This window comes from Anastrepha obliqua, chromosome 5, assembly GCF_027943255.1.
Source record: "Anastrepha obliqua isolate idAnaObli1 chromosome 5, idAnaObli1_1.0, whole genome shotgun sequence".
In the NCBI taxonomy this organism is placed as follows: domain Eukaryota; kingdom Metazoa; phylum Arthropoda; class Insecta; order Diptera; family Tephritidae; genus Anastrepha; species Anastrepha obliqua.
In genome coordinates, this window is record NC_072896.1 from 5,602,034 (window position 1) to 5,622,361 (window position 20,328).

Sequence of the window (20,328 nt, forward strand, 5' to 3'; positions counted from 1 at the left end):
AATATTTTTGATTCTGAGAATATCTTGGAATGAACGGTAGATCCCATCATATGATATCCCCATACGATATCATCATGTGATGTTAGTCTAGTAGTTGTTAAATTTCCCATATTCAATGAGTTGTGTGCTTTCATCTAGTAATCAAGCGATACTCTGCATGTCCTCATATCATTCCATATGTTGCTAGTAGTAGCCGCTCTTGCTTCTCCTCAAAATCAGAAAACTCCGAAGAGCTTGCTTGTTTGAACGCAACACCGCAAGTTCCGTCTCAGACTCATAGCTGGCACAATCGTTTGCTTAGTTATTTGGTAATTCAGAACACGTTGTTCTGCCGAAGAAGTTATGGCTTTTTCAAAGTTCTAGAGCATGCAAAACTGAGGGGATTTAGCGTTGCTTGGCTGTTTGTAAAAAGGCGAATTTTGAATGAGCGAAGCGATGGTGTCTACCAGCCCTGCGTGCATGCTGATTGCATAGACCTTGGCATGCAAAATACCTACTACTGTAGTCTGGAAGACTGTAGTCTTCTCTCAATGAGAGAGAATACGAGAAAACGTCAGATGCTGTTATAACGCCCACTTTCGCACTATCTAAGAAGCATCGGTTATTGTTGCCGCTTACCAGACTCCCAGTCACTTTGTAGTGATGGTGAAGGGAGAAATGTATTAATAATTACAAGGAAAAATAAACGTCAACGTAGCACATCACACTTTTCCATAGTTTTGGGTACTATTTGTGAGCATTTTTTTCTTGGCACACAGCAGTTTTAAGACTAATACTGCTCAATTTTTTGAAGTACTGCCTCAGTACTCAGTTTTTGTGAGCTTTTTTCAGTGTATGTTTGTATTATTTTACGTTAGTATGTTACATATGCATATAATGGATGTACTTTATACTATTTACAGCAAATTGTTTTAGCATAATTCGTTCATATTGTTGTTGTTGTCTATTTGAAACAATTGGCACATTTGTTTTTTGGCATTGTAGGTCATTAAATGTGTGTGGCTGTGTGTGAGAGGGTGATTAATTTCATCAACTGAATGCGAAAGTAGTGTAGCACGAAAAATGTAAATACTTAGTATTACATAAATACAAGTAAAGGATAAATATTTAATTATAATAATAGCAACGTAAAGAGTAGTTATGCACTATCGAAAGCCTTTGCTATGCGTAAATGAAAATTAATGCAAAAATAAAAATAAAAATTTATTCCCTACTTACAGTTTTTTCTTATATTTACCTTCATTTGTGAAAATACGCCAATATGCAACAAAAAGATATGCGAAACTTATATTTTTAATTATTTGTATGTGTATGTGTGTGTGTGTGTGTGTTTTCTTGTTAGTGAGTTGTGGTTGGACTTTGATTTTCCGCTACATGCAACCGAAAATAAGCCCTTACGCCTATGTGTATGCTATGCTTATACTACACGTATCATTGTGCATGTGTACTGGTGTATGCGTGAGCGCATTCTCCATTGTAAGCTCTTTTCGTATTGTTTTGTAATTTTTTGCACTTAATACTACTGTTGTGGCTGCATTGGCAGTTTTCATATTCGTTGCTCTTGCCGGTACTTTTGCTGATGTTGTAGTTGTTTTTGGTAATGCTGCAGTGATCAGTGTTGAATGCAGCCACGTCGTTGCCAGCATACCGACAGACGCAATTAGCATTGCATAATTACAACATATTCGTTGCATGTGATGTTTGTTGTTGCAACAAGCATGTTGCAGCCACAATTGCGTTCTTGCTGCCGCACTTTTATCCTTTGACCAGTCATATCCCTTTGGATTTTCGCCAGTTAGCTTTTGTTCGGATTTGCCAATCTCATTCAGATTTGATTGGTACTTCGTGCCCACTGAAATGGAAGATAAACAAAGGCAGGAAATTCGGTTTAATTGAGAGTTTAAATGGCAATTGAATTTTCAAAGAAGCATTCAACAATTTGAAAACTCAATAAAATATTAGTAAATAAATAAATAAAATATACCAAGTAAGCTAGAAACAAGCACTTTTCGCCAAGAAAAATACAGATTTTTTATAGTATCCATTGCGTATGCATTATTTGACTGGAGGAAGCATAACTATTTGTTTACCTTTTTATAAAACAGCAGAAGCTAAAAAGCAAAAACAAAATTTTTGTTAATACTCGATGCTGAATGTATCCTCTTTTGTTTGATTTTCATACTAGTAGAATGAAAACAGCAACAAAGCCTCGGATGAGACGACGGAATTGTAGTTCCGTTACCCGACCATGACGAGGTGAGAATAGCAATATCACGGCTATAGAACAACAAAGCCGCGGGCGCCGACGGACTGCCGGCTGAGCTATTCAAACATGGCGGCGAGGAGCTGGTAAGGTGCATGCATCAGCTCCTATGCAAAATATGGTCGGATGAAAGCATGCCTGCCGATTGGAATTTAAGTGTGCTCTGCCCAATCCATAAGAAGGGCGACCCTGCAATTTGTGCCAATTACCGCGGGATTAGTCTTCTAAATATCGCCTATAAGGTTCTAGCGAGCGTATTGTGTGAAAGGCTGAAGCCCACCGTCAACCACCTGTATGCCGCGATGTCTGAATTTGGTATCCCCGCAAAACTAATACGGCTATGTAAGATGACGTTGCTCAACACCAGTAGCGCCGTCAGAATTGGGAAGGACCTCTCCGAGCCGTTTGATACCAAACGAGGTTTCAGACAGGGTGACTCGCTGTCGTGTGACTTCTTTAACCTGATGTTGGAGAGCATCGTACGAGCCGCAGAACTTAATCGCTCAGGCACAATATTTTATAAGAGCGTACAATTGTTGGCGTATGCCGATGATATCGATATCATCGGCCTTAACAACCGCGCTGTTAGTTCTGCCTTCTCCAAACTGGATAAAGAGGCAAGGCGAATGGGTTTGGTGGTGAACGAGGACAAAACGAAGTACCTCCTGTCTTCAAACAAACAGTCGGCGCACTCGCGTATCGGCACCCACGTCACTGTAGACAGTTATAAGTTCGAGGTTGTAAAGGACTTCGTTTATTTAGGAACCAGCATTAACACCGATAACAATGTCAGCCTTGAAATCCAACGTAGAATCTCCCTTGCCAACAAGTGCTACTTTGGACTAAGTAGGCAATTGAGCAGTAAAGTCCTCTCTCGACGAACAAAACTAACACTCTACAAGACTCTCATCATGCCCGTCCTGACGTATGGCGCAGAAGCTTGGACGATGTCAACATCCGATGAAGCGACGCTTGGAGTGTTCGAGAGAAAGATTCTGCGTAAGATTTTTGGACCTTTGCACGTTGGCAACGGCGAATATCGCAGACGATGGAACGATGAGCTGTATGAGCTTTACGACGACATAGACATAGCGCAGCGAATAAAGATCCAGCGGCTACGTTGGCTGGGTCATGTCGTCCGAATGGATACAAACGCTCCGGCTTTGAAAGTATTCGATGCGGTACCAGCTGGTGGTAGTAGAGGAAGAGGAAGGCCTCCTCTGCGTTGGAAAGATCAGGTGGAGAAGGACTTGGCTTCACTTGGTGTGTCCAATTGGCGCCGGTTAGCACGAGAAAGAAACGACTGGCGCGCTTTGTTAAACTCGGCCAAAATCGCGTAAGCGGTTATCGCGCCAATTAAGAAGAAGAAGAATGAGTAGATAATTGGTTTGTTAGCTAAAGTGGTGATTTATACAGAATCCAACTAGCGCCTTCGCGCTATTTTGTTGCCATATCCTCGCTTCCAACTTGTTTAACGGTTATTTTACAGCAAGACTATGTCCAGTCTGTGCGGTTTAAGAACCTTATTAAGTTTGTTGGCGTCCAGGCCAGACAGTTGCTCGAAGCTCTCGAACAGTGGCTTGCCAAGGGTTACCATTCTGTCCTTCCATAGGGCAGCGCATTCACAGAGGAAATGGAAGATTGTTTTCTTTTCCTCCGGTTGCGTACAACTGTAACAGGGTGTGTTGGCTGCTTATTCTCCGACTGACCAAAAACCAAGTATACCACCCCTTCGTTTAATATTTGGCAGTATTGACGTTTGCTTGTGGTTGTAATATAGATGGGCCATAACTTTCTGCTAACTTTACATGTTGTCTGGTCCCTCCATCCATATTTTGTAATTTGTAGATATTTTAAGGAAATTGCATTCTTGACTGCACCCAGTGGTGTGAATACTGATTCTGCAAGAGTGTTATTCATGGCAGATCCACCTCTTGTCAGTTCATCTGCTCTTTCTTTACCTTCTATGTTCCCATGTCCCGGGACCCAGATTAAGATAACTCTATAGTTTACATTCAAGGTGGTAGGTCTACTTCTGCTTTATTCCACCAGTTTAGAGGTGGCTGTAACTGAATCCCGTGCTTGGATTACAGGTTGGTAACCTTCAAACTTCCCCAATTGCTAGTTCTTCCGCAAGTATTGGGAAGGCGCACAGATTTTTCAATTCTAAGTCTATGAGAGTATATACCAGCTCCAGCACCACAATCCATTTTTGAACCTTCTGCGTAGACTGTAGTGTCGAAGTTGTTTAATAAAAATCCCTTCTTCCACTTACTTAAGACATTTTTTTTGACATTTTTCCGAACTGTGTTCTATGTTGAATAGGGATCTATTATAGTATCTACATCCATATATTGATAGAGCTTTTATCTATTAAACGTTGACTTGCCAAAGTGTTGTGCCCTAATCTCATTCTTGCAAGTTTTACTAGGTTCTCTGTTGTTAGTTCAGAGTTGTGGTCGATTTAGGATATTTCGTTCGTAGTTATTATAATTTTTGCGGTTTTTTTATACCAAATGGTAGTTTTGCCGTATGCACTATATTGTTTGAGTGTGAAAAGTTTTCTGATGTACCTTTCTATGTCTCTGTCTTAATGGTGATCCTTTGCATTTAGATCGGTTAGTTCATTGCCTTTAATTTGTACATGGCTTGGTAGGAACCAAAACAAGTTTAATTTTATTTTTTTAAAAGTAAATTTCTTATGCCTTCTGCATAAATGCTTTTATTTTTTAAGCTTTATATGGTTTCGAGAGATGAAAGTGAGTCTGTGGCGCTTGCAAATTTACCGCGATTGTGGCTGGCAATTTTCTAGCTTCATAGATGGCGGCCTCGGTAGTCTAGCCTGCCATCCCAGAGGTTGTGGGTTCGAATCCCACGTAAAGCACGGCCGTTGCACTTTTCCAAAAATAATCAATCCTCAACTCAAAAAACCTTATTCTTCGAATCCTTTCTCGCGCACAAAAGTCAGCGCGGTGGCTGCTAAAACAAGTAAAAAAAACAAAGAAAAAGACACAGTTACACATTGCATCAGTGGCGCCAGCAAGAGGAAGCGGGCAATTGCGGTAATAGCGCAGACACACCAAAGTTTAGCAAAGTCCTCAACCATCTGTGCGATCCTTCTGACAGAAAAATGTGAAACACAGATGACACGCTACACAGTTAAAAGGCGTTGCTCCTTACCAACGACAGGGCACATTCCCACTATGTAGGACTGGTAGCGGCAGGCTAATCACCTACCCTGCCAGAAAGCAAAATAAAGGATGCATGGATTGCACTACCGAGAGATGATTAACGATTTTTTTATGGCCAGAATTGGATGGTATTGATCTGGACAACGTTTATTTTCAACAAGGCGGCGCTTTTCTTTGGGGCCACGTGAAACAGAAGGTCTACGCCAACTGCTCAGGGTCGATTCAAGACCTCAAAGATGAAATTCGTGAGACTATCGAGAACATAGGGCAGCCACTTTGCAATTCGGTTATGGAAAATTTCATGAAAAGGATACTGTCCTGTAATCGTGGTCGCGGTGGTCATTCGCCTGATGTTATTTTCCACTATTAACGGCATACCTTCTTCTTTATAATGAAATAAACATCCGATCATTTATATTAAAAAATAGCATTTTTCTTTGAATATCAAAATAACACCTCTGTTCTGGAAAACCCTATAGATTAACGAAACCAACGCACTAAGTCTTGTCAAGGCCCTATGCTCCCGAGTGTAGTGAACAAGGAAAAAGAAGATGGCTATAATTCAAAATTCGAGCTATAGGGAGAAATGTGCTGATTTTTTCGTATATCACCAACACAATCTCAGTTTTTTCGTAATTGCTGTCACAACCCAGTGACGTCAGCTAATTAGCTGATTCCTCAAATCGCCGGTTACGTTCTAATACTGGCCATACCTCTGAAGACTTCACACCCTGTTCACTTTTGGTCTGAAGACATTTTGGATGAAGTCAGATATAATTTTCCATCCAGTAGGGGGAGTTTGTGGTTTGAAACTCAACTGTCTTAATCAATCAATACCGGGCATTACATTTATAGATAAGTTACACACAGTCCAAATTTTGTGGGAGTCTAGTCGGTTGCTTCTGGCTGAAATTAGCCTTCGCTTCAGATTTTTTTTGTTTTGAACCGTGTGAAAAATATTATGAGTCAAATGCATCATTTTGATGTTTACGCCAAGTTTACAGTTCTCGTATATCGAACTCGTTTATCATGCGAGTTACAGATTTTTTAGATGTTTTTTTTTTGCTCGAAAATGAACACAACGCACGCACGTAAAAATGCCTGTATAGACATAACGCAGAATATGAATTATTTCGCACGCCTGCTCTTTTCAAGTAATAGCATTACCAACAAACCAAAATTTACCGAAATTTTATTGCCCTACATTGCACTCACGAGCAGAGATTTATCAGAAACTTACATTTATCGATGACAATCACTGAATTTGTTGGCATCATGCCATAAATTGGCGTACTGAAAACATCCCAGGCTGGTGCTATTGTGGTGCGCCGTGTTGTGGTCGTGGTTGGCGGCGGCAGCGTTGTTGGCGGACTGGACACTGAAAAACAGGAAAAAGAAAAACAACAGTGAAATTAAAGTTATTTTAATTTCTCTACGATAAAAAACTGAGTTTAGAAAAAAGTGAAAATGCCACGGAAATTTTATGAAATTTAGAAATTTTTTCTATAATCTGTGTTTTAAGTACTAAAAATGTCTGATTTAATTGAAGTATTTTAAAATTTATTTTCACAAAAAAACAAAAAAATCTATTTGCTATTAACACGTATTACTTAAAAATGGCGCTAGAACCACACACAAATTATTTGAAACTTGCGGTTAAAATAAATCCGACAATATTTGTGGTGGCATTTTGTGGGATTTTTAGGGATTCCGCGCAAATACTTTTAATAAATAAATCAACTAACAGCGATTTTTGGCGCTATTATTTATTTATCACATTCGAACACATCAATGTGGCATGGTGTTGTAAGCAACAATAAAAAAAGTGCCTACACCCAAAAAAAAAGAAAACAAAAAAAAAAAAAGAACGAAGCAAATGCTAACAGCTTAATTTTTTATGCTGGCCACTTTCGTTTAAGCCAGTATTTGTCACGGCATTAAAACGTGAAATATGCTGGCATAGTTTTAGGCACAAATAATCTGTGCACCACTGTTGTTGTTATTATTTTTTCTATTGCTCGCCCTTTTTGCTTCTGTGCTGATTTTAGTGGCTTTTCATGTTATTTATTGCCATTTTACTAACACTCTGACACAGAAAGTAAAATCGTTAAACGTAAAATTATTGCCAACTGGAGACCTGGTGCACACAAACACAGACACAAGCGTTCCATACATACGTATCGTAGTACAATTGTGCGTGTGCATGCACAAATAGCAATCGAAAATATGTACTTTTTCTCTGTGGTAAACAATTTATTGTCGACTATTAGTTTTGCTATAGAAAATTGGTACTCCCGCAGTACATTATTTGTTGAGTTGAATATTAGAGAGCAAGGTTTTATTGTTGGAAAATCTTTTTTAAGTTAGTTTGAATAGTTTTGGTACGAATTGTGTCTATTAATTAAATACTACCATATCTTTTCCTGTCTTAGGAGAGTTGCAGGAGGGGATACTCTACTATTTCTTACACAGCGCCTTTTCACCTTGAACTCACATTTCGAAAGACTTCCGATTGATCTTTGCACTGCCATACGCAAGTTATCCACTCAGGTATCACTTGCCATCTTGCTGAGGTTCGTGAAATATGAAAAATGGAACAAAGACCTCAGTGTGAATATACAAGTCGAGTCCAAACTAAAGACTGAGCCGAAACAGAAACGACAGGCGCTTTGTTCTGATAACTTCGAGTTTTTTCATTCAAAATAATTCCCTCTGGCCTCGATGCACTGTTTTGCGCGATCTAAAAGCTTTTCGAAAGAGTGTTGCAGGCCATTGACCGGAATGTCGTTCAGGATGTCGGTACAAGCGTTTTGGATGGCCTCTACGGACGCAAAACATTTTCCTCTCATGACCAAATGTAATTTTCCGAATAGGTAGAAGTCAAAGGGAATAAGAGAGTGATTGATGGTTAAAATGCGATTTCTGTTCAAAAAATCAGTCAGAAGAGTAGATCGATGAGATGGTGTATTATCATGCAATAAGCGTCAGCTTCTTCCTTCGTGGTATTCAGGGCGAATTCGATGAATGCGAGGATAGAAAATTGCATTGACGGTTTGGCCCGCTAGCACGAATTCCTTGTGAACAATTCCCTCGGAATCGTAAAAACAAATAAGCATCGACTTGATTTTTGACTGCACCAAACCAAAACCAAAACGATTTTTTGCGTGGTGGCTCGTCTGGGGCCTTCCATTCGGCACTTTGACGCTTAGTTTCAGATTCATATTGGAAACATCACGTTTCATCACCAGTAACAATGTTGTGAAAGAGATTCACGTCGTTCCTCGCCTCTTTAATGAGGTCTTTCGAATGTTGAATTCTGATCAATTTTTGGTCCTTAGTTAACTTGTGCGGAATGAAACTTTTCGTAAGCCCAAATGATCAGTTAAACTGCGATAAATCGATGAATTTCAACGATGATTTTGGTTCATTTTTGATAAATTTACGCACAATTTCGATAGAGTTTTCGGTGATTACTGATTTGGGGCGGCCGTATGTTCATTTTCATTTATGCCATAACAACCATCTCTGAAACGTGTAAACCTCTAATGAACTCTGGCACGAGATAGGCAATCATCGCCATAAACATTTTTTCATTAATTCCAATGTTTCGGTAAACGTTTTACCGATTTTGAAACAAAACTTGATATTAATTATTTGTTCGAAACTCATTTTTGTACCGATGACTCAAACTTACTGACACTTCAGATACAATAACTTCGCTTCCACTGAACCGAATGTCATCAAGCCTTCACTGAAAGTCAGCTAGGGATGTAACGTCCAACGCACTAACTCATTAAAAAGATGGTGCCATAAAAAACTTAAAAACATTTTTATGACACTAGTCTTGTTTATTTTGGACTTCACCTTGTAATTCAATAACGCGTTGACATGAGGTCAGAATTTGCCTGCAGTTTGGTGCTTAACTGCGAAAGATTCAAAATTACCGCAAAGAAAGTCCCCAAAATAAGATTGGTGCGTGGCCCTATATTCCACGACTTTAGAATTATGTCTCCTGTCAGATCTCGTAGCTGAAGCTACTAATAGTTACGTACCTATGCCACTCAGTTCGTGTATCCATCAAAACCACTCTCAAGTCTAACTCTAATCGGTCTCACCAACTGCGGTGTCAAAAATAGATCGAGATTTGAAGTTCTCTATGGTGAGCCCTACTGCAGTAGAGCACCCATGCCAGTGGCACACACTCTGGAACTCCCCTGGGGGGTTCCCCATACAATCATTTCAACATATCACCATTTTTGACCTTTACATGAGAAAAGAAACTAAAAAGTTCGACCCAAATTGGGAGACATCAGAATTCGTTTTAGAGGTATGGTTCCTTCGGCAAAGTTTCTTATTTTGATCCCTAGAATACGATTTTCACAGAGAAATGAGCGATTTTATTGCCTCCCCACAAATAGACCCGGCCTAGTGAGCAGACTTCATTCAAGTCCAAGCACTCAGTCAGTAGACCATTGTACTGTTCATGCTGACAAAATAAGAGGAAGCAGGCCAAGGGGAATCATACTAGGTCAACCTACTATATAAGCACTCAAGAGCCATATAGAGTTCTAACAACCGAACATCTTTTCAGGGGCGGAGATAGGGTTAGTCAGCATACTACATATTTCAAAACAAATTTGGCGCTACAGATAATGTCAGTTCATTCAATAAATTTTAATACGATAATGTAATATTTTGCGACTGACAATGATTCTTCGGAGGTGTCTTGAACATTTTTTGTTTGCGGCTTACACCAGAATTATCTGAAAGGATATGTTTCTTGAGGTATCTAAGAAAGGACATTTATTTTTTTATTTTTCAATTTCTTATAGCACCCCGAAAGAAAAAAATAAAACAAATTAATTAAATTAATGGCTAGTACAAAAAAAAAACTAAAAAAAGAAACAAAAATGTTCCCGAGGATGGCTGGCGAAATATTACCACCACATTTTCTGCAAAATTTTGATTTATGCCAGTAAATTTTGAGTTCCAGAGAAGTGTACATATTAGGGTGGGTCGATTTAAAAATCGCTCATTGCTCTGTGAAAATCGTATTCTAGGGATCAAAATAAGAAACTTTGCCGAAGGAACCATACCTCTAAAACGAATTCTGATGTCCCCCAATTTGGGTCGAACTTTTGGGAGGGGCAAATTTTGAAAAATCTCACTTTGACCCATATAGAGTGCTCCAATCGAGTCCAAATGTATATCCGACCCCCACTACCTTTGGACGGCCGATCCACCCATGCCAGTGGCACACCCCCTGCAACTCGCCTGGGGGGTTCCCCATACAATCATTTCAAAATATTACCATTTTTGGCCTTTACATGAAACCCAAATTGGGGGACATCAGAATTCGTTTTAGAGGTATGGTTCCTTCGGCAAAGTTTCTTATTTTGATCCCTAAAATATGATTTTCACAGAGCAATGGGCGATTTTTTTGCCTCCCCACAAATCGACCCGGCCTAGAACATATAGTCAAGATATCATTAGATAAATCCATCACGTATGAAAGTTTTTTAACATAAAAATTTGGAGGGCTCCGGAAGTATAAAAAATCATAATTTTAAGTTGTACTCAATCATACCTACAACCTACACTACATTTTTTGTCGGTTATATTTCCAATGTAAGATCGCAAAATGCACAAAAAAGACATCCTACAAAATAAAAACAAGCAGTGCTAAGTGGCATCCATGTGAGTATTAGCAGAGCAACAGAAGGGAGGGCAGTAGCGATAGCTGGAGCACACTTGAATAATTTTAAAAGTAGCACTCCGACCAACTACTGAGAGGAGTTAATCTTTTTTTTACTATAGCTCTAAGCCAGCAAGAACGAAACGTAGCTTGGAACGGAGAAAAAAGTTAATTCTGCGTTTTGCGCTACCTGCTCTGCTACCCATCTCTTCAACTTCTGAGCAGTAGCGAGCGCAAAAATCAAAACTACGAATAAACGGAGCAATTTAAGTTCCTGCCAAGAGATGCTCAAATACTCATAACATAGTCGATTTGGCTTCAACTGATTAGGAAATTTGACACAATTTTCTGAATAAGCATTAATTTATGAAAGTAAAATATCAAAATGCGGAAACACAGTTTAAACACCTAAAGTCACCCTTAAGAATTGCACTCGAAAATGAAACTTATAACTTATCATGAGAATATTGAGAAGACATTGTAGGCTGCACTACTATTTGATTAAGCTGAAAGTTTTTTAGTATGAAATCTGCAGATTCTGCTGAATAGAAAAAGAAGCTGCAAGACCCATATGATGAGTTTCAGGTCTTAGGGTCATGTTCTGGAAAATTCTCACAGATCTAGCTACCTCTATGTCTCTATGCCATGCTACCTTTTTCCTTCTTTTACTTCTCTCCTTTCCTTTCCTTACTATATATACTTTCACTTTCCAGAGCGTTAAATACAATGGGCTTTATAGACTGAGTATTTTAAAAGTTACCAAATCTCTCGTTGCTTCTTGGCTCGACTTTTCAAATTTCAATTTCAAGTTCCTCACGGCAGTAAGATTGAAACACATTTTGTAAGTTCTCGAAGAAAATAGAACAAAGTGCTCTATACGCAACAATAAAAATAATATTATATATATATATAATTGGCGCGTACACCCTTTTTGGGTGTTGGGCCGAGCTCCTCCTCCTATTTGTGGAGTGCGTCTTGATGTTGTTCCATAAATGCAGGGATCTACAGTTTCAAGCCGACTCCGAACGGCAGATATTTTTATGAGGAGCCTTTTCATGGCAGAAATACACTCGGAGGTTCACCATTGCCTGCCGACGGGCGACCACTAATAGAAACATTTTTTCTACGTTCCCTACTGTTCGCTACGTTCTCTCTGTGATTTCCGAATGGTAGTCACGCACAAACCCATTCGGCTACGCCGCCAATAAAAATAATACTGAAGGAAATAAAATATGATGTGGGAGAAAATTGGAACGACAGCTGACAAGCTTGGCTCGCTAAGATAACCGGTCTGCGTTTAAAGCTAATCGAAGTTTCTGTGTGTATCTCTGCACACTTCAAGGAGTAAGACCAATAAGTATATGCCAGGAAGTGAAATATCTCCCTAACTCGTCAAGGCGGCGCAGCATGCTTTCATTTGCTCTCATTTTTCTGTAATTGCAACCAGTGGTCGTCAAAGCAAAGTTTCAAAACTATCGTTTGATGAATCCTGCAGGTGGCTAAGCTTACGATACCTGCTATTCCCGAATGCGTAGCCAGTTTAAGTGGGTAAAGAAGAACAAATTTGAGGTATTTATTAATAATAGGTATAGTAAAATTTCTGTCGCTTGAGCAGCTGCTTGCAGTTGGCACATATTTGAGTTTGCAACTAGCATTAGGAGGAAGAATTGGCAGAAGTTGTTTAGTGCGCTTGCTTCGCGATATCGAAGGATCAGCAGGAGATGGATTTTGGTAGCACAAGTACATTTTAAGCCTTACTGCATAAATTTACTAGAGCTTTAAGCATTTCTTAATATAGGAAGAGTAGTCGGCTTTCTCTCATGCACGTTTGAATTGAAGAGTCACTTACATTTATTCTACAAAAGTTATTTTTAGCCGCGAGTGCAATTTACTATTTTATTTCTTAATTGTGTTTGGTAAACCAGCAACGCTTACTTGCTGATCTTTTTCTGTAATAAACACACATACACATATCAGTACGTCTCTCTTCTATATAAAAATTGTTATACCTCTACGCTGTAGTTTATGTATTGTTCACCATTTCATTCAAGCCTTAATTTGCGCTATTCAAGAAAAAATGCTAACACATGCACACGACTGACTGCTCATGGGTACTTATTCCCCTACATACATATATACACTTCATATCAAATCTCTGCAGAAAATATAACTAGTTCAAGCAGTAATACTGCAAGTAAAGCGCACTGTAATCAGGACCATGTTTTGGTGTACTCTAAATATATGAAAGCAAACAAGAAATATTAGCATTGTGTTGTGATTGCATTTAAAGCTGCGGCGTACTAAAATCCTGGTATCCGATAGTACATACCAAAAAGGTGACAAGAGCAGCGTCTTTTAATATCGGGAAAGTAGCGTAACCAGCCATCGTCACACAGATCTTCAGTAAGCTCGATATCGTTTGGGAAGATATTCGAAAGAATATTAAACGAAAGATTATTGAAGGTCTGTCAGACAAACAGTTCGGTTTTCGCAGAGCCAGATCTACTGTTGATGCAATAGGATGGGAGTTGATTTGGCAAATAAAGCTATGAATAAACTTGATGCCACCAGAGAAGCGAAAAAATGTGCACCCATAACTTTGGATATAAAAAACGCATTTAAAAGGCCAATTGGGAAAATATTTTGATTGCACTCAGCAGCTTCTTGGTGCCAAAGTACCTTATAAGAATCATTCCCAGCTCCTTAAGCCAATGAGTAGTGCAAGATAATAAAGAGGAGGGTCCAAAGACCTTCTGTGTGTCAGGTACCGGTTCGCAGGGATCTGTTCTTGGTTCAACCCTATGTAACGCTATGTAGGATGACATTATTGAAAGCGAAATATCGGCGATTCGCACTCGTAGTGATTGATAAACATATCTATAGATTGTAACATGTAAAGGGTTTTCCAACACGAGGTGCTATTTTGATATTCAAAAAAAAGTGCTATTTTTTAATATAAATGATCGGATGTTTATTTCATTATAAAGAGGAAGGTATGCCGTTAATAGTGGAAAATAACATCAGGCGAATGACCACCACGATCACGCTTACAAGACAATATCCTTTTCATGAAATTTTCCATAACTGAATTGCAAAGTGGCTGCCCTATGGCCTCGATAGCCTCACGAATTCCATCTTTGAGGTCTTGAATCGACCTTGGGCTGTTGGCGTAGACCTTCTCTTTCACGTGGCCCCAAAGAAAAAAGTCACAAGGTGTTAAATCACAAGATCTCGGTGGCCAATTGGGATCACCCCTTCGTGAGATAAGCGGGTTCGGAAACTTTTCCCGTAAAAGATCAATGGTTTCATTGCTTGTGTGGCACGTAGCGCCATCTTGTTGAAAATAAACGTCGTTCAGATCAATACCATCCAATTCCGGCCACAAAAATCGTTAATCATCTCTCGATAGCGATAGATAACACCTGTTATTGGAAAACCCTTTATGTAATGGTACCATAAGAAGAATACAAAGGTGAATGACGCCAGCCTGAAACTAGCTGCCCAAAAAACAGAACTGGTGCAGATCAGCAAGCAGAAAGAAAGACTATCAATATCAGTTGGGGGCCACGATGTAGAACCACAGTAGGCTACCAAATATCTCGGCATGGTTTGGTACATAGGTTCCAGACTAGCATTCAGGGAATATTTTACAGCTGATAGTGTGAAAGCGGCAAATATTAACAGCGCGCTTATTGGTGTGCTAACAAACATAGGAGGACCACGGGGCGACAAGAGAAAAATGCTTTCCACAGTGAGCGGCTCTATAATATTGTCCTCTCTCCAATCTGGGCTGGGGCAAAAAAGTGTAATTTTAAAGAAGTACTGGAGGTCAGTAGAGTAAGTGCATTGAGGACCGCATGTGCCTATAGGACGGTGTCGAATGATGCAATCTACGTCATAGTCAGCAAAATGCCTATAAAAATCCGGGAAAATATATAGAAGAGGTTATACTGCTCGCAAGGTACCAAGCCGACAGAGGAAATCAAATAAGCAGAACATTCTACATCGATAGCTGAATGGCAATCAAAATCGGACTAGTCACCTAAAGGCCATTTGATCCCACTGATTAACAAGTGCTTCTGTCGAAAGCACGGAGATTTTTTCCTGACACAGCTTTTAAGCGGACACGGATGCTTCTAAAAATATCTGCATAGCCTAGACTTGGATGGTAGTCCTTATTGCCCAGAATGTTTGGGCGAAGAGGAGACTGTCGACCATGTGGCCTTTTATTGCATCTTTTGTTTCAAAGTATGCTTGAACATTCTCTAAGAAAAATAATTCAAATTGTATATTATATTTCTAACACATTTCATCGGCTTATTGCTAGCTTGAATGCCAAAAAATATGCTCTACAAATATGTCCCCTACCACTCAATAGTTCGTACCTGCTGTTGCAGGATGAAGTTTGACAGATGAAGTTTGACAAAATTTTCTGCAAGAAGCGTTTTCGAACTGGCCCAATGTAACCACTAAGTATGCACTTCAAACAATCCGGCTCTGCATAACATTGTGCCTAGTTTGTAAGTAGTCTCTTTGTAGCTATTCATAAAAACTAGCAACAGCAGGCCATGTGGTCGTCAATCTTTTGCAGAGGTGCTTGTTTGTGTAAGCACACATGCACATGTAAGTATGCATGTGTTTATATGTATTCTTTTATTACCCTTTGTCTGTGTTTCTCGTAAATCGACTGGTTTATGCCCCTTGTGTGCCATTGCGCCAATTATTCGACCGCTTGACACAGATTTTATGGCTGATCTTTAGTGTTTACTCATAAACTTCGCTACTTAGATTTGATTTAACAAATTACGAATCGATTTTTGTCTGCCAAAGTGTCTGATAGAGCGGCAATTGCAATTATGGGAATACACCATCGAGGTTTGTTTTTATTATATACAGTTGAATATGTGTGTGTGTGTACTCTTATGTGAGTATGTGCAATAGCTGGGAGTGAGTTGCAAAAAGTTATCATTGGAAATGCCCAGTTGTGTCTTTGTATTTGTTCCTTCGGCTTGTTTATAAATACCATTTAGGTGGGGACCGAGTTTGATGGCCACTGTGAGTATAGCGCTTTTTTTCTACTAGTGGTGTGTCAGCTGAATGTAAAATTTTCAGGTACATTTCTATCATAAAAAATAGTAAGTGTCGCATATTTAAATTAAACATTTTGAGTTACTCGACATACCAGTATTTATATAACATGTGTAGCAAACTTAAAATAATGGTATACTGGAGCGAGTATTAAAATCGATGGCGCACAACACTTTATTAGAAAATATGCAAGTTTTGGGGTTATTTCCTAGCGATATTAGAGTTTAAATAATATAATAATTATAAATTTTATTACTGAATTATAAATTATATATATATGGGGCATTCTTTCTGAACGTGAGACCCCCTGCCCCCAGAATAGATTTTGACGAAAAGAGGTCTATGAGGGCTTAAAATGTAGGTAATTATGTTTACTTTCGAAAGCAAAGTGGCACTTCTTGAAATTCAAAATGGCGGATCCAATATGGCGGATTCAATATGGCGCAATTTTGCAGTTCATGCATCAGATTTATGCTATTTCGTGTTTTCTTTATTTATTTTTAAGTAAAATTGTTGCATTGGATTTAATTTTACATATTTCAAAGTTAATTATTTATTTTTATTGGTCACTGATTATTCATCACATTTTTTATCATCAGTTCATAGCATAAATCTGATGCACGAACTGCAAAATTGCGCCATATTGAATCCGCCATATTGGATCCGCCATTTTGAATTTCAAGAAGTGCCACTTTGCTTTCGAAAGTAAACAGAATTACCTACATTTTAAGCCCTCATAGACCTCTTTTCGTCAAAATCTATTCTGGGGGCAGGGGGTCTCACGTTCAGAAAGAATGCCCCATATATATATATATCTTTATATATATATTTCTTATATTCGTGTGTTTGTCACTGAACTCCTCCTAAACGACTGAACCGATTTTGATGAAATTTTTTGTGTGTGTTCAATGGGATTCGAGAATGGTTTAGATTCACAAATTTTAAGAATCGGATACCAGGGTCTCGAGAAATAGGCCAAAACGTGAACCCGGGTAACCCTAGGATGTGTTTGTACAATATGGGTAGCAAATGGAAGCTGTTGGTGAATGCTTTAGTTCAGAGTATTTTTCATGCCGCTCCGTGACTAGGGTCCCGAGATAGAGACCAACACGTGGACCCTAGAATGTGTTTGTACAATATGGATATCAATTGGAAGCTGTTGGTGAATGCTTTAGTACAGAGTATTTCTCATGCCGCTCCGTGACTGGGGTCTCAAGATATAGGTCAAAACGTGGGCCCGGGTAACCTTTGGTTGTGGATGTGCAATATGGGCATCAAATGAAAGCTGTCGATAAGTGCTTTAACGTGGGGTAATTTTCATACCTATTGATGACTAGGGTCTCGAAATATATGGCAAAACGTGGACCCACCGTGTCTTTGCCCAGCGAAGCGGGTCGGGTTTGCTAGTATATACATATATATATAATATTCTAAGATTTCCGCCCAAGTATTATATTTTGGGAAAATACTAAGATTTACATAAGTTGAGCCGACTTTAAAGTACCTCCAGAGCATTTTGATTCAAACCTTTAGGTTGAACTCTTTTATGACCTTAGGAGATTTCACCGTCACCGAATGGTTTGTGTGTGACTACTATTCGGGAGTGCCCACATTCAAAGCCACGGGCATGAAACGCCTAACGATAGAAAAGGTTTTTTGGAAACTACAATGCAATGGAAAGGCTCCGAGAGTTCTGCCTCATAAGAAACAAAAAACCAGCTGCCGTTCAGAGTCGCCTTAAAACTATAGGTCCATCCAGGACTGGAAAACATGTATTTACTAACTTGAGATATTTTTCTGAAATATTTCAGAGAGGCTCTTAAAATTTTTAAATTCTTTAAATATCGTTTGCTATATAGAAGCACTCTCAGAAGTGAATAATTCCTAGACATTTTTTTATGTCATCTTCGACATTTGCCAAGTAGATATATAGAAAAATTTTATAAGATAGAATAACGTGTTAAAATTATTGAAGCTTATTATGAAAATGGTTCATCTTTAAAACGACATATCGTAAAATTCATGATTTTTTTGGTGGAAATAATCATCTGAATGAGTCGACAATGCAAGGGTTTCTGAAAAAATTTCCAGAAACCCGTTCTGCCGAGGATAGAAGAAGGATTGGCAGACCAAAAATTGGACGCTCTGCTGAAAAACATGTATATCTCGACGTTCTCAACAATTAGGCATTCACGAATCGACTGTTTGGCGGATTTTATCTGTAGAAATGCTTATGGTACATATTTTAATGTTGGCATTTTTCACTTATAATTGTCAAGAGCCGGTAAGTTATGTTGGGTTACGTTGACTTGCATTTGCGCATAGGCCGGTTCGGTTCATAGCGATACCAGATGGAGTCCATTAGTTATGCGTTTTGAAAAGGTGCCCCTGCATGGTGACTAATTTTATTGCGATTTTAAGAAGATATTTTCAACCCACTGCTAATACGTCTCCCAATCTGCCTATGTTATACGCCGTACTTTGAGTATAAACAGTGAAGCCTGAAATAATATTATTTTTTATATATTTTCTTTTTAAACAACATCTGGGCGTGTCGTTTGAAATACTCTTTATTTGTATACCAGGTTTTTTTCATTATGTGAAGAAAGATTCATGGAAGAAAATTATTAAAAAGTTAACAAGAGATTTGAGCTAGTTTAAACTTGCATTATATTAAAATTTAGTGGTCTGTAAACTGCGTACCCGATTTTTCGTTTTCGATTTTGATAAAAAGTTTGAAATTTTGATGGAATGTGCTAATATTTTATGTATTTTTTTCAAGGCTTGATTTTTCAAGGCATAGATTTTTACGATATTCATTGTAAAATGAACTATATTTGTAAACACTGATTGGAAATTAAAAAAAAAATTGCGTTTCGACTATAGTTCGCTGAAGCATGCAAATCACTAAAATTCTACAAGGAAGTTGGTGCAAGAATCTTCTCAGACAGTCAAGCAGCTATAAAGGCCTTGGACTCCAACTCCATTTCATCCAAAATAGTCTTACAATGTAGAGAGGAGCTGGAAATGCTTAGTCATTGGCTTAAAATCTCTCTGATATGGGTTCCCGGTCACAGGAACATACGGGGTAATGAGATAGCGGATGAGCTAGGAAGGAAAGGTTCGACACTAGAAATAGCAGAAGCGGTGGCAGTATCCATCCCAATCAACACATTAAAAGCATCCATTGCTTCACACTATCATACTTTAGTCGAAAGAAGATGGGAGCAACTAACTACATGCATTACAACAAAAAACACATGGCCGTCAAACAAAATCCACAGGACGAATGATCTGTTAGGATGTTCTCGGCCAAACATCTCGCGCATCACTGCAACCCTTACAGGCCATTGGAAAGTAGGGGATCATGCAGCTAGACTCAATCTACCCTTCAATCCTATCTGCAGAAGCTGTCAAGCGGAAAGAGCGAAGGTAGGTCTTTTCCACTACTTATGTGAATGTCCAGGGCTAGCTAGTGCATGATTCCGCTCCTTTGGTAAGCCTTTCTTGCAGCAAACTAATGAGATCTCAGACATCGAGATAAAGAATTTGCTGATATACTTGGGCACCTCACTAAATGGATTTGACTTACAAAAAAACAAAAAACAAAACAAAAAACATCATTCTACGAGGACGGTGGTAGTAAAAGGGTGCTGGTCACTAATTAGGATTATTTCAAATGAAATACTCAACCACTTCAACAACAACAACAACTATAGTTCGCAAAGTTAGGAATTGACAGGGCGTATGAGTTACCAAAGAACTAACTTAAATTAGACGATGAGATTTCACTACTCATATGCATTATGCATCATGATTGTACTAATATGTACAGAAATAGATATTTAGAAATGCGAAATTTGGCCAATTGTGACTTTTTTTTATTTTGATAAATTTTTGTTTTCATTGAAATACAGTCTACAATAAATGTGATATAAGGGGTTAAGGGTAGTCAGAATTTAAAAAAAATTGGACTTTGTTTTTGCATTTTCTTAAAGTATAATATCTTAAAAATATTATGTGAAAATTTGAAATAAATCCGACAAATACTTTTCGAGTTATTTAACAGTTAACAAAAGGCGCTCGGATGA

General features: G+C 38.6%; 1 protein-coding gene across 1 annotated transcript in view; it reads right to left on the bottom strand.

Annotated features, from left to right (window-relative positions):
• Positions 1 to 781: 781 nt before the first annotated feature.
• Positions 782 to 20,328, bottom strand: part of LOC129247314 (lachesin) — a 151,694-nt gene continuing 132,147 nt past the window's right edge. Inside the window, exons 8-9 of the mRNA XM_054886400.1 lie at positions 6,695 to 6,832; positions 782 to 1,852 (exon numbers count right to left, since the gene is read on the bottom strand). Coding sequence (XP_054742375.1) covers positions 1,401 to 1,852; positions 6,695 to 6,832 — 590 coding nt within the window. The 3' untranslated portion in view covers positions 782 to 1,400. The remainder of the gene's footprint in view (positions 1,853 to 6,694; positions 6,833 to 20,328) is intronic.